We start from the raw sequence: 14,911 nt of genomic DNA on the forward strand, positions 1-14,911 counted from the left end.
ACGGCATGATTTGCATAAGACTGTCTTGGTAATCACAGATTTGCATAACGTTACGGCTGGTGATGGCTAATTGGTCGGCCGGGAATCACGTCCCATCATATTTGCATAGTGTTACGATTCAGTAAGCACTAATTGGTCATTGAGTCCGATGTTGACGCTATAAAAAGGCGACAGTTTGACACACTGGATATATGTCACTCTCATCTAAGTTCGACTTGGAAATTTTTTTGTTCAATAATAAATGTGAATTCTTCTTCCTGGAAAAAATAAGAGATTCCCTGAAAATAAGACCTAGCGCATTTTTCAGAGCAAAAATTAATATAAGACATTGTCTTATTTTCGGGGAAACATGGTAATTACATAGGATATACTAATATACTATACTAATAATGTATTTTTTTCATTGTTTTCGGTTATCCAATTTTTTCAGTTATCCAACCAACCTGAGTCCCCAATTGAGTTGGATAATCGATGCTCTACTGTATTTGTAAGAATATATTTTTTAGATTGCTATTGTGTCATTCGTTCAAAGTGACAGTTGTGAGTGTGGACGCCCACACGTAATCCTGCTGTACACCAACAGTTGTTTGACATCTCTCAAATGCCAGAATTTTATTTGAAAAGTATTTGTGCACTTAAAAGTGTTAACTGTATGTCATCTGGGTTAAAAAGTTAGGAAGGCAGAAATTTATTTTATGAAATTTTAAATTTAAATTTCATAAAATGCTTCACATATCTTTCAACATTACGAATGTTGAAAGATGTGTGTTAAGGCATCTCACAAGTGCTATGCTGTTACATGATAGTTAAGAGCAATAAAATATGTACTTTCTACATAATGCAGTTAATAAATTTATTCAAATCAAATATGTACTTATAATATATATTTTTAATAACGAAATAATTATAATTTGGAAAAATAGATACCTTATCAATAATATCTTTAATGGCACTCAGACGAATTATACCAGAATGTTTATGACTTCCAGAATATTCATCTAAATTACTGTCTAATTCTATTCAACACATAAAAAAAGTAATTTTAATAAATTTATAAATTAATTAAATAAACTATTTTTTCATTGAAGGTACTGTCAAATAAAATAACAATTATACTGGCAAATTATCATTTATTTCATTATAAAAGAAATATAATCATTATTTAAATATTAAAATAATCAAATTATTAAAAAATAATAAAAATATTAAAATAATCATAATTATTAATTTAAAATTTAGTTAATATAAATAAAAACTTATAAACATTTATATGTTAAAAGAAAACTNACGGTTTAAGAACTATAGGCAAATTTCCATCTATCCATAATTTTATTATTACTTTTAAGATTTTAATAACTAAATTAGATTTCTTCATATAATGTCTGCTTTATTAGAATAAATATAGTGACATATCCTGATATGACAGTTATAAATGAAATGTGAAAATTTATTACTGATATTACAAGTATGTTTTTCACACAAAATATTTTTCTTATAGAAAGAGCTGATGCATACTGATCAAAAGTTAATTTCATTATATAAATTTAGCTTATTTCTAAATAAGAACTATTAAAAAGTAAAGGTTGCTCTTTTAAACACATCATGAAGATACATCAAGAAAGAGAATATATGCTCCTCTGTAATTATTCATTGTCAGAGTAATAGATAGAATGGATAGTCCATTGTTGATACAGACTTGATCTCCTGTCAGTACTTGGAAATAAAAGTTAAAGTGATCTGAAGTCTACTGTTAGACTACTCATTTCCAGACCAAGACAGGCTGAAACCAGCCACCAAAGATTCAATACCAGCTTTCTGCTTATCAGTCTAGATCTATAATATTAGATCATTATGAGTCCTAATAAGAAAATTATAGTATTATAGTAAAAATAAGATTAAAAAGATAAATAATATAAGTTATTTTTAATTGAAATAACTTCAAACTAAAGATTACTGGAATTAATTTATCATAAAAATACATGCAATCTTGATAATATAATATAGCAAACTCTTGATTTCATTATTCAACCATCCACTTATCATTACATTTTAATAATATCAGTTTTAGGATTATAAAACACTAATAGTAAAACAATAAAATAGAATAAATCTCTGAAAAAAGTTTTTAAAATGTTCAAGTATTATAGAATTAAACACATATTGTTATTATTAATAGTAACATGCTTACAGAATATTACTTGTAATAATGGTTTAAATAAATCAATTTGCTTATTAAAATATATTTCAGAAGAATATAGTTTTAATGGACTTCTTGGGCCACCAAAAATCACTTGTTCCAAGAATCTGTTATATCGCAAACAAAGGATTTCCCACACCCAGGAAAATATCTGTTACTCAAAAACATTACTTTTTATCCCCTATATATAAATAAGAAATACCAGTACTTGAAATTATTCAGTCTCTTGAGATATCTATTCTTTATCCTATAGAAATACGTATGTTTATAATGTACAGTACATGTATATATTATGCCAGATGTGCATACAACAAATCTGACAAAAGGTGTACATACTGTAAACATAAAAAAGAGGCAAATTACATATGCTCATTAGTATTTTGCTTGACTTCACGATTTGTTAAGAAAATTCATCCATCTTAGTTTCTTTTGATGCCATTTTTTTTATCTATTCAATACAACATCACTTGATATTAGTAATGTCATGCACAGTACAGCCTGCTCGTTTGTGCTGAAACTCATCAGGAAAGTCTTCACAACTTGGAAATACTTGGTGGTCTTGCTAAATTTCAGCACTACACCTGGACCAGCAACTGAGTGTTCACTAGGTGACTCCTCTTCAATCATATCAGCCAGCTGACTCTCTTCATACAATTCTTCAATTGTATGTACTGTACATATCTCAAATGTAACAAGTGCATCATCAAACTCTACAAATTTCCAGAAACAAATATCCCAAATATTAACTAAATGTTGAAAAAATGCAAAGTTTAATAGATTTGGGGTAGAAAAAATCCATTATTCTGAGTAATGGATTCGGTAAAATAAGGTAAAATTACATTGATTTGACAGAACATGGAAAAAAATCTGTTGTTCCAAGAAATCCGTTGTTCCTTGATCTGTTAAAACGAGATTCTACTGTATAGGCAAATGATAACTGTAGGATGCAAAGAAACTTCAGAAGAAGCTTTAAAATAATGACATTATTATTATCTAAAATATTTCAATTTTATAAGTTTGTTAAATAAAACTTACGAGGTGATGCATAAGTATTTGGAAAATCTTTTAGCAATTTACTTCTAGCAATATCTGACATTGGTCCAAATAATATCACAGGCCTTATGAAACCAGCTATTAAAAAGTTAAGATTAATTTTAAGTTTAATATGTTTTTAATTAAACTTTTAAATAAAATTTAATATTAGCATTCATGTACTGTACTTACGATGCTTTAGTACAACTCTTACATAAGGAGGAAATTTGGTGGAACAATCGGCTGCCAAATATAAGTTATGAATTACAAAAATTTCTCTCAAATCTAAATTAATTTTATTTTTATTTTCTGGATTATCTTATAAAATCTTATAACTGGTTCAGAGAGCAATTAGGAAGTATAAAAATTTTATACTAATAATATTGTTAACTTGAAACAAATTAAACCAACCCATGATTTAAAGAGTGAAATGATTCTACAAGTGTTATATGTATATTAAAATTCTGTAAACTGACACTAATATTTACATGGCATATATGGAATCGTGGAAACATATGGGAAATGAATATTTCCTATATACAGTCAAACCCCCTATAAGTATGTAAATTGCAATGTATGGGAAATAAGTCCCATATTTCTCATACATTGCAATTTTGTATAGATAACTCAGGGGACAGCTGTGATTAGAAATCTCTTTGAAAGTGATTGCAGATTATGTAATTCTGTAGGTTATATTCCAATTTTGACATGCATTTCCAAATTCATTCCACTGTCTAAATTTACCAAGAGTGTCTTATAAAATATGAAAATTCCTTTTCAGACATGGTGTAAGGAACCAAGTCCGTGCTTTATTTTTAGTTTATTTTTACTTTGCTTTATTATATTTTTGTTTGGGGCTTATGTTTGGTTAGGACGAAGGTTTCCTCACCCACCACCCTAACGTTCAAAACGAGAAGATAAAAGATTAACCAACTCACCGACGACGAAACGACAGCGCCATAGCTAGCATTGCACTCACGTGCACGCCCGAGCGGCAGAATTGTAAGTCCGCACTGAAGGGGGGACACCCCAATAGACTTTCTAGGAACTTGTGTAACCTTAATAAAACATCCCGATAATTGTTAAAGAAATGCTGTAAAAGGTTAACAAAGTATTGTCGAGAAATAAGCTACCAGATAATGAAGAGAAAACAATGTTACATGTAGATATGTAAATGAGGGGAGTGGCTAAAGTAGAACTGTGAGTCACCTCATACTGTAAGTACAGTAGCTCAAGTGAAGACAGACGAGGTGAGCTCCTGAACCGAAAGCGTTGGTCTGCTGGTAGCAGTGAATAGGTGTCGAATAGGAAATCCTAGTAGGAGATTGAAGGTTCGATTTTGGTGATTGGAAAATAGGAAAGTCTTGAGTAGAAGAAAAAGGTTCCGAGTATTAATTGAGGTGACGGTTAGGATTGATAGTTATAAGAGAATTTGTATCTAAGTTAAGAATTGGATTTTGTTTTGTCGGAATTCCAAGGGGAATAGTTCTAAGTTAGAATAAGACTTAAGTTTGTCGGGTTGATTTTGTGATTTTGATTTTGATTAATAAATTTGTTGTTTGTTTATAAATCTTGTACATAGTATTTGTTAAACTTGATTAAACATTTATTATTGAGAATTTTTTGTGACTAACTTTGTCCTTAATTTTTTCCGGTGCACGCTAAAAGTCCAGGCCTGGCAACTAACAAACGCGAACCGCGTAAAGTACCCGTTAGGTCCAGGCTCTAAGAAAAATTCGTTGTAGAGCGGCAAATTAAATATAGTACTTTACAATGTTCATCTGTCATTTGTGATTTTCCTGTGTTTAGTTTTCTCTCATTCATTTTCTGTGCATCAATTCATACTTTAGTTATTATTATTAGATACTTCTATTTTTACTTGTTTCTTGAAAGCTTGAATAAGTTTCTTGTTATTCTCCTCTTTATATTTCAACTTTCAGAGAACTATTTAGAAGCTATTTTGTTTAAAAGCTGGATGTTGATTTTGTCCTATTTTAGTTTTGTGTAGCAAAACATATGCAATATATAAAAATGAGTGATTGGCTCTCTAAATCATGTCAACAGATGTTATGAACATCTGTTAAAAGTTTTTTATTTAATCTTTCTGAGTTTATTTTAGCATTTACTATTATCATTATTATAATGTTATAGTCTGTGTATGGAAAGAATCACTTGAAAGCAATGTCATTCATGATGTCACTTTAGTTAAAGCAATCAGCACATTCCTTAATGATATCAGCACTTTTCACTTTATATATCAGGCAATATGTGAATTTTATTTTTTCTCTCACTACATGGCAGAGCAACTTTTCCATTAATTATGTTAATATTTTATAATATTCATTAACTATAAAGAATCATGCTTTTAACTAGTACTATACTGAACTTCCTCGTATTTCAATACCAGAACATGAAGCTTTCATAATACTGTTTTTAATGGCAGTGACATGTTTAACAAATGAGGAAGAAACTAAAGTAATTTGCCACAACTATGTGGCAAATTAGTTTATTCCTCATTTGGCTGATGGTCATTGGTTAATATCCAAGTTGATTCTTTCCATAGACAGAATATAGTGGTTTGTCATACTCAGTTAACAATAATGTCTAGTGCTATGCTAGACCAAGATCAAGGCATAACTAGAAAAACTGATAATGTAGTTACATACATGCTGTTCGTATATGATATCAGTATTTAAGAATTGCCATTAAGAAACTATATAAAATGTGTTCAGTATGGCTGTTATCTGTAATATAATGTATGTGTTGTTGTGAAGGTCTAATGTAAGAACATCAAATATTGTTGATCTGAAGATGATATTGAAAATCCCAAAAATGCACTTAATCCAAATAAACATCTTGACTCCTTTAACTATTTTTGAATTTATTTTCTTATGTTTATACAATAAGGATCTTATCCATTCTTCACAGACACCTTATTTCATGGACAAGTTCTGAGTATTTACTGATTTTGCCAGTCTACTGGTTTGTATTTTGTATGTTATGGGTGTTTGGTACTGCTATGTCTGTGATATAGTAATTTTGTTTTGTTCGTCAATGAATGTGATGTCTGGTTTATAATAATGGTTTGTTTTGTCTGTAATTATAGCATTGTCATAGTATGTTTTGTGTATGTTATTTTCTATGATTGCCTGAAGTATGTATTTGTATTGTGAGCTAGGTGTGTAGTAGTTTCTATTTGTGTAAAGCTTTCAATGTATTATGTTTACTTACATTGTTATTTGGTTATGTAAATCTATTTGTACTAAAATCTTGCAGCTCAATGCAATGTGTTATGTAGTCTTGTGCACTTCCTACAAGACATGCAATTTCCTTTATGATGTGGCATTTCCAACTAGTGTTGTCTGTGTTTTAGGATATGTTTCCTATAGATTTTTTTCATATTTATGACCTGGTCTTGTAAGGCAATCATAAACCCTTCCTTCTCTTCAAAAAGACACCCATGGCAATCACAGTTTGTCAATATGATCTTCCCAACTGAGATCATTAGAGTGCTCATTGTGGATCTCCTTTCAAATACAAAACTGACTTATCTGTGTCTCTTGTGTTCTGTGTTGGTTAGGTTTAATGATGTGTTGTTTTTGTTCACAAGAGTTACAGCTTTGTATATTTCTCACAGTGTCTGTATTGGTTTACAGTGAAGATTTACAATATCTTTGAGGCCTCATCCTCCCATTTTGTGAGGAATGGTCAGCCTCTTTATGGACAACTTAGGGTGGGGTTTGTTGTGTTTTGTTAATGTTGTTTGTGTTTCCTTTGGAGTTGTTATAATTCTGTGTGCACCCAATCTATAATTTCAAATGAATATGCCAGTATTGGGCTGTTGATTGCTTTAAGTATGTTTTGCATTTAGCTATATTGTTAGTATTGAATTATATATTTTTGTTAGTCTTTGTTTTATTTGTACTTGTTTTATAAGTTTGCTGTTTGGAATCCTAAATATCTATAAACTTTGCCCATGGATTCAATGATGTGTTCATTTCCAAGTACAAAATAATCTTTCTTCAGGATTCCTGTTTTTACATGAAGTGTTCTGTATTTATCTAGGCCAAAGATCATTTTAATGTCAATGGAGTAAGTGTGTATAACTTCTAATTGGTGACTTAGCCATGCTTATTATTATTTACTTATATCATTAAATTTTATATATAGTTTTTAAATGCTATCATTAGAGTAATTGTAGATTAGTGAATATTTATTATAGTGATTAATAAATGAATAAAATTATATTTTAATTCTTTTCATACCAAATACTAATTCCTCCCAGTGATCTCTACTAAGTGATTTAGATCTTCGAGCATTACGGCGTTTAAAAAAACTTCCTCTGCTTTCTGTAGAAGGATCCCTCCTATGTTGAGATTGTTGACTTTTTGCTATTTCCTCTGCCCTTAAATATTATAAAAAGAGAGAGTTAAAGTTTAATATGTAAGTACTATTCAGGATTTCTATTATAGATCACTATATTTAAAAGTATATATACAAATCAAATATCATTATCATATGGAAAATGTGATTACATTTCCTTTGTCATTAAAATATATTTTAAACATCTTACATAAATATTTAATGTCAACATTAAAGTTGACCAATAATAATTATATATTATTCGATTACTTGTTATTGACTGCTTCTTCAGCCAGATCTTGGTATTTCACATAATTTCACAACTCTTTCCATATCCATGATGCAATTTATAATAATTATTTATAAATAATAATAAAAAATTTATTAAAAATAATCATTAGTAAGTAAAAAGGAAATAGTAAGAAAAGTCAAAATAATAAGGAGACCATTTATAATAAACTAGAAGTTTGTTAATCTGGCACCTGATAACCTGGATTGTCCAGTATGTAACTCCTTCAAAGTAGCCAATAATCCAGTTATACTAGTATTTTGCAAATTGGAATTTGTTTGGATATGTGATGTGCAAAAATCCTGGAAGGAATCAAAGATGGGTGGCACAGCTAAACATGTTGCTATATGCAAGGAGGTTAATTGTGGGATCAAGAAATGATAAAAAAAAAAAAAAGAGTCATTTTGTTGTCTACAATCTTGATTGCATATAACTTATTATATTTTGGGAAAATACAAAAAACGCCCAGTAATCTGTCATTTTTAATAATTAAGCACCATTTCAGTTCCACAGGTGATAGATTAAGAAACTTCTACTGTAATGTACTGTACATCTTTGAAAATATGCAAATGACACTTTAAGTTAATCAACTACCCAGATACTATGGCATTCAATTATCATGGATTAAACTGTGTAAAGCATTTTACTTTTTGAGATTTCAAATTTTTCTGCTAGCAAACTGAACATTCTCTTTTGACTGCTTCATTATATTTCTCTATGAGACATCTGTTTCTACTCAACTAACATTTCATATTAGTGAGTGACTACATGAGGCTAATGAATAAGCTTTTTATATATAAGATAAAGCATAGTAGAAATTTCTTGTGTTCATTATGTTGCAAAATAAACATTTGCAACATAATAATAAGATTTTAAATTCAAACATCTCAATCAACATTACTGTATTAAAAAAATATTTTATCTCTGAGGATGTTATCGATAGTCATGTCTGAGATAAAAATCTTTGCAGAAATGACATAGGATTACAAAATATTTTTTCAAGTTTAGTTATTATTAGTTTTAAAACAACATACCTGCTCTGATTAGGAATGATGCCTTTTTGTATTTGTTGATTATTTCTTCCCAAACGGTATACAACCCATGAACCTGAATTCCCATTGTATAAGGTATCTATAACATGAAAAACTTCTCCAACATGAAAATTTAATTCTCCTTTTGAAGTTCCTTCATACTTAAAGTGAGTTCTAAAAATATAATAAAAACAAAAAATAAATTATCAGTGATAACATAAAAAAATTGTGTATTGTTAATAATTTAGACAAATTTTTCAGAAATTTCAATAACACAAACTGAACACACACACATTACATTGAACATTTTTGATCACTGTAAATAAAATTTTAGGAATTTCAGATTAAGTCCAGTAGGAACCAAATACCAATTTTCAAACTTTTTCATCCTATCCTGAAGGCCTTCATCAGGAACATTAGAATGAAATGGAATGCTTGATGAATCATGGAACAAGAAATTTAATTTGGTTCAAATACAAATTTAAACTGATTGCATCGTGCATAGTAAATGTAGTGAATAAGCACCCAACAAGGTATTATCAAAGCAGGCTTGCCATGTCTTAGAGATTAAAAACAAAGATGAAAGGAACAATCTCTAAGACATGGCAAGTCTGCTTTGATAATACCTTGTTGGGTGCTTATTCACTACATTTACTATGCATGATGCAATCAGTTTAAATTTGTATTCAAACTGAATTAATTTTCCATAATTCATTGAGCATTCCATTTCATTCTAATGTTCCTGAAGAAGGCTTTTGGGGCAGGCCAAAAACTTGTCAAAAGTGGTACTTGGTTCCTGCTGGACTTTTTCTGAGGTTTGTGGATTCTATAATTTTATAGTGATTTCACCCAGTTCAGAAATTGGGGAATTCTTACCGAATCACTGTAAAAGTAAGTATATATAGTGTAAGTATATTTATAACAATAAAATTTTTTATTTTATAATTATCATTAGATAAACAAATAAAATTTTGACATTTATTAAATTTTCTCTATTCACAGATTTTTTTATTCCTTTATCACTGTTATTTTGCTGGCAAGATGACACAATAAACAACTGGTCTTCAAAGAGGAATCTAAGTTTGAATTGGATCTAAATCTTTGCGATTTTTCACAATTAGTAAAAATCAGAGAATTGTTCTTTAGCTCCTCCCATTCTACTAGCACTATTGTGCTAGTAGAACGGGATTAGGCACATGAATAATGGGTGCAGTTAAGGCAAATAGTCCATACTATGTTAATGCTTTGCAACAAAATAAATCAATCATTATTAACTGACTTTTTCATAAATTCTAGATTTATTCCTTTCATTTGTTATTCAATCATTCAAAATGTCTCCAAATTAATGTCTAATATAATTTAATACATGAAATTTATTCTTATATTAATTTTTATTTAATGTATGATATCTAATAATAAATAATAATTTAATGTGTTCTATACTAGTATAGTGTGGCCATTGGCCATGATATTGGGTAGTCGTATGTTTTATTTGGATTAATCTTAGCCTTGTTTCCTGTTTCTTTGTTCTAAATTCCTTCTAGAACCTTCTTATCTAACCCTTTTTGCCCTTGGGATTAGGATTATCGTTTCCAAGAAAATAAGTAGAACAAAAGAGGGAGTGAGGTCCTGGGGCCTAACGAACAGAGAACGAGTTATTCTGGGAGAGAATCTCAAAGAGATAGGCAGAAAAAGGCAGTACTCCAAAATTTTAGAAAGATGATTGAAGATGCGAGTTGCCGAGAGATCAATGAAGAAAGATGATGAAGTCAAAAGTAGACAAAAGTCCTACAACGAGAAAAGGATCATGAATAAGAGGGAGATCCGAAGTTGTGTCCTATCCAAGAGCACGTTGCTACAAAAGAAACCTGGGTATTTCTATTCCTTTCCTTATCCTTACTTATTTCTTCTACTTTTCCATTTTCCTTAGTTTTATTTTCCATTTTCCTTAGTTTTAAGATAGTATAAGTTAGTGTAAGTTGATATGGCCCGATCTGACTGTCACACATATATGAATTATCTACTTGGAAGACCAGTACGTAAATGCCTAAGTATATAAAATTCATAAAGTTATAAGGTTGGAATCCGATGTAAAGAACCTGTTTGGAGAGAATTAAAATACTTGGTGCTATAAATAATATTAAGTGTTTTTTTTTTTTTTGGTACCATTTGGCTTGCGGAATTAAGTACCTCTTGTTACGAGTTTCACAATAGTAGTTTAACAGATTGATTATTTTATTGTTGATTAATGTTATATTGAAAATTTTCTCTTCTCGAGGAGAAATAAATAGAGATACTTATGTTGGCTGAGATCAAATAATATTTTGCCATTAAGTTTAAGTGTTTTCCCTCTAATATCCTCTATTAAATTGTGCTAAACACTTGATTTCATATTTGTATTGCATTCCATCAGCAAGAGTAAGCAGTAGATAGAGCTAAGAAAGAATGATCCAGAGGTAAAAATCATTAATACTATTATGTAGTTGACTTTGAAATTGAATGGTAGATTGCAATTCTTTTACATTATCTCAACCTTAATATCCTTAAAGAGGTCATGCAGGAGAAAGAGATTCAACAGGCAAACTGAGTTTAGATATTAATGTGGAATATCCTTAGTCCATGATTATAAATAGAATTCAGTGCTATACTTTGGGTATTACAGTTCAGGCTCAGTTTGTTTTGCAATGTTAATTTTGATATGTATTAGAAGAAATCGTTTTGAATAAAAAACATTATGATCACAATCATCAGTTGTCCTATTAGTAGTCAGTTTTTTAGAGTGTATTTGAATTGGGACATTTACCAAATTTGTAAGATTCTGAACAGTGATTATACTTCTGAGATTGATCACACAGTGAGTCTTATGCCCAATCAACAACACTTGTACTGCGACAAAGGTCAGGAATATAATCATCCATAAGAACTTATTACCAATGAAATAATCATCTTTTAGATATATAAGAGTAAATTGGATGTGTAGGGAGTTAAGAGAAAGTAATATGTCTCCTAATCTCCTGATGTTTTCTTCTCTTCAGGTATGATAAAGAGACACAGGCACCTTCTGCTGTGATTGTTGATAGAAAAACTTGAAAAGAACTAATGATATGATATTGTAACCTAAGTGTGTATTAAGTATATATTTTATCTTATGTGCATTGTTACTATTAAATATACTAAAAAAGAGCATATTTAGAACATTTTACTAGTGTATTTAGTCGTAAGTACTACATTAGAAAATACAGTAGACTCCCCCTATAAAACGGTTTCATATAATGTGGATTTGTATATAACAGCAAAAAAATTGCGACCGTATTCATATAAACATGCTAAAAGAAACTCATAAAATACAGTAAAACATCATCACCGATTCGTGTTGCAACAGGATTGGTCGAATCTAGACCAATAGCAGATATTGCTATTGGTCTGGTTGAGTTTAAATGAGCAGCGGACCTACTAAAAACCAATTATTATTTAACAGCCATAAAAATTATATTTATATTAATGATGTCTCCAAAGTTCAGCAAATTTTTCGCAGAAAAATAATTTATCAGGAAACACGCACCTGCCGTTCAATGTACCGCTCCATGATGAAAACAAGTTTAAGCAATGGCATCGTCAAACAGTGCACACTCGGTAAGTAATCCTACAATTTTTTGTTTATAGCATAGTTTATATGGATTATTCCCTTTGGAAATGTTGAGTCAAATTAGTCTAGAATCGATTAATTTTATGGAAGAAACCTTTCAAACAGCCGTAGACCGTAAACTGCATACATGCCAGGCTGTGATTGGCTCATGTATTTAAGGATTCATAAAACATGAATTTCATAAAAAACAGAATGTATCTACTGTGTTATGGGGGTCAACTGTATTGGATTGATCAAAAAGTCTATTTGTTTTTTAGACAAAATAATACTCAAATTGTAAAAAAAAAATAACTTTATTAAATTATAAATGCACTTTTTTGTTTTTTTTTTAAACTTTATCCCATGTGTTGGGTTAACTATCCCATCTGCAAAGAATTCTGGAGACTTTTCTTCAAAAAATATCTCTAAGTGGTTTGATACATTGCCATATGTTATTGAATTGCAAACTATTTCTGGAGAGATTGAAATAAGCAGTAATCTGAAGACAAAAGATCCAGAGAATACAAGGATGTCAGAATGCATCCTATCCAAATTCCAATCATTTTTTCAGATTTTTATGCTGGAAAGTCACTTTCTTCTTGCTAATGCTGACTGCTTTCTTTGATGCTACCTTCAGATGATCAAGTTGAGAGCAGTACTTCTGTGTACTAATAATAAGATTTTGAGAAAGTAGTTCATAGTACTTAATGCCCTTCTAGTCCCACCATATGCTCGGCAAAATCTTTTACAGATATGAACTGGCTTTTGATTGCATTCCAGGGATTCAACTGACTTTCTCCATAATCTTTTTTGCTACACATTATCACAAACAATTCATTTTCAATCACTTCAAAATCATTATATTCAAAAGTATCTCATTATATCTCAGCAATAAATCACAGATGATTATTCTATCAGATTTCTCTTGCTTACAAGAAGTGCGCCAGATGTTTGAATCTCCTGTTCAAATGAAACTTGGTGAGCATGTAGCCCTAAACATTAACAGCTCCTTGTCCAGATAATAGTACCCACTTCTCAAGCATTTCTGAAAAACTGGCTTCTAAAAATTGAATGTTTAGCTTAGAAGTCTTTGGAAGTTATACTTCTACTTTTAATGTTTATAGCCAAGTGGATAAGATGCTAGATACTGGTACTACACAATGTAGGTTCAAAATTTTATTTAATGACATACAAGAATTAAATCTATAGAGACTTCATTTTCGCTAAAAAGGAAATGACATAAAACAAGAGATTAAAAAAAAATGTTATAAGTTTTTATACGTGAAGAATATTAATGGTAATAATAATAATGCAAATGATACAATAAAATAATAAAATAATTTTGTTACACAAAGAGAAAAAAAACTAAAATTGAAGAGGTTTGAACCTACATTGCATAGCTCCAGTACCTGGCATTTTCTCTTTGTAACATCAGTTGAGTGGATAAGTAAAAGGGGGGATGTTTTGTGGATCAATTTGTATTAACTATCTAGAACAACATATCTTGCTCCACAATTTGGAGGCGTTTAACGCATGCGCATTATAATCGCGTGTATTTTCATTTAAAAGTTTTATTATGTTCTACTGTTGCTTTCATTCCAAAACGGTAATACGCTTGGAACGATTTGTTATTTATATTCAAAAAAGGATTTTAAATGTTTTAACGACTTGATGAAGACGAAAATAAGGTTGATAAAGAGCTTGTTGATTTAGCGACATCTATTTGTAATTTAATGCTTATATGCTAAAAGTTTCTCCTAATAAACGATCGGCGTGCTGTCCATCACTGTATTACAAAGATATTTGCATTTAAGATTTAACCAGCCATTTTATTATATTTTATAACAAAAAGTTTGATATTAATCCTAGTAAAATATGTGTGTATTGTAATTAACATCATAATGAATGCATAAATTTATTTTTATTTACTGTATTTAAATATGAAAGTTAAAAATATATATATATTACATAATATTTTTTCAATACACAAATTTATATCTTTCTAAACACTATTTATAAAAATGAATATACAGATAACCCCCGTATAACACAGGAGTTACATTCCAAAAAATTGCCGTGTTATGCGAATCCGTGTTATACGAAACAAAGAACTAGTGAGAAAAGAGGGGTTAGGTTCCAAAAATTAAAAATCATGCTGTTAAATCTTTATTTAAATCAGATTTATTATTCATTTTTTTCATAGGTAAAATACTTATTTATTATTTAAGTAAATATTTTACCAGAGGATTATTCATCCTATATGATGATCTCAGCATGAGCATCGTCAACTGGTAACAGTTTTTGGGTGCGTTCGTTAATAGCGGTCGCTCTGCATCTTCACTACAATGGGAATGCGCTGCTGTTTTGTAGGCATT

The 14,911-nt window shown here is 29.9% G+C and overlaps 1 protein-coding gene across 1 annotated transcript in view; it reads right to left on the minus strand.

Moving 5' to 3' along the window:
* Positions 1-14,911, minus strand: part of LOC111633761 (tight junction protein ZO-1-like) — a 108,597-nt gene that overhangs the window by 13,361 nt on the left and 80,325 nt on the right. Inside the window, exons 15-19 of the mRNA XM_023378381.1 lie at positions 8,915-9,085; positions 7,495-7,634; positions 3,422-3,472; positions 3,233-3,328; positions 928-1,016 (exon numbers count right to left, since the gene is read on the minus strand). Of these exons, the coding sequence (XP_023234149.1) occupies positions 928-1,016; positions 3,233-3,328; positions 3,422-3,472; positions 7,495-7,634; positions 8,915-9,085 (547 nt within the window). The remainder of the gene's footprint in view (positions 1-927; positions 1,017-3,232; positions 3,329-3,421; positions 3,473-7,494; positions 7,635-8,914; positions 9,086-14,911) is intronic.

This window comes from Centruroides sculpturatus, unplaced genomic scaffold (assembly GCF_000671375.1).
Source record: "Centruroides sculpturatus isolate CEXI.00-Female unplaced genomic scaffold, Cexi_2.0 scaffold873, whole genome shotgun sequence".
Lineage (NCBI taxonomy): Eukaryota > Metazoa > Arthropoda > Arachnida > Scorpiones > Buthidae > Centruroides > Centruroides sculpturatus.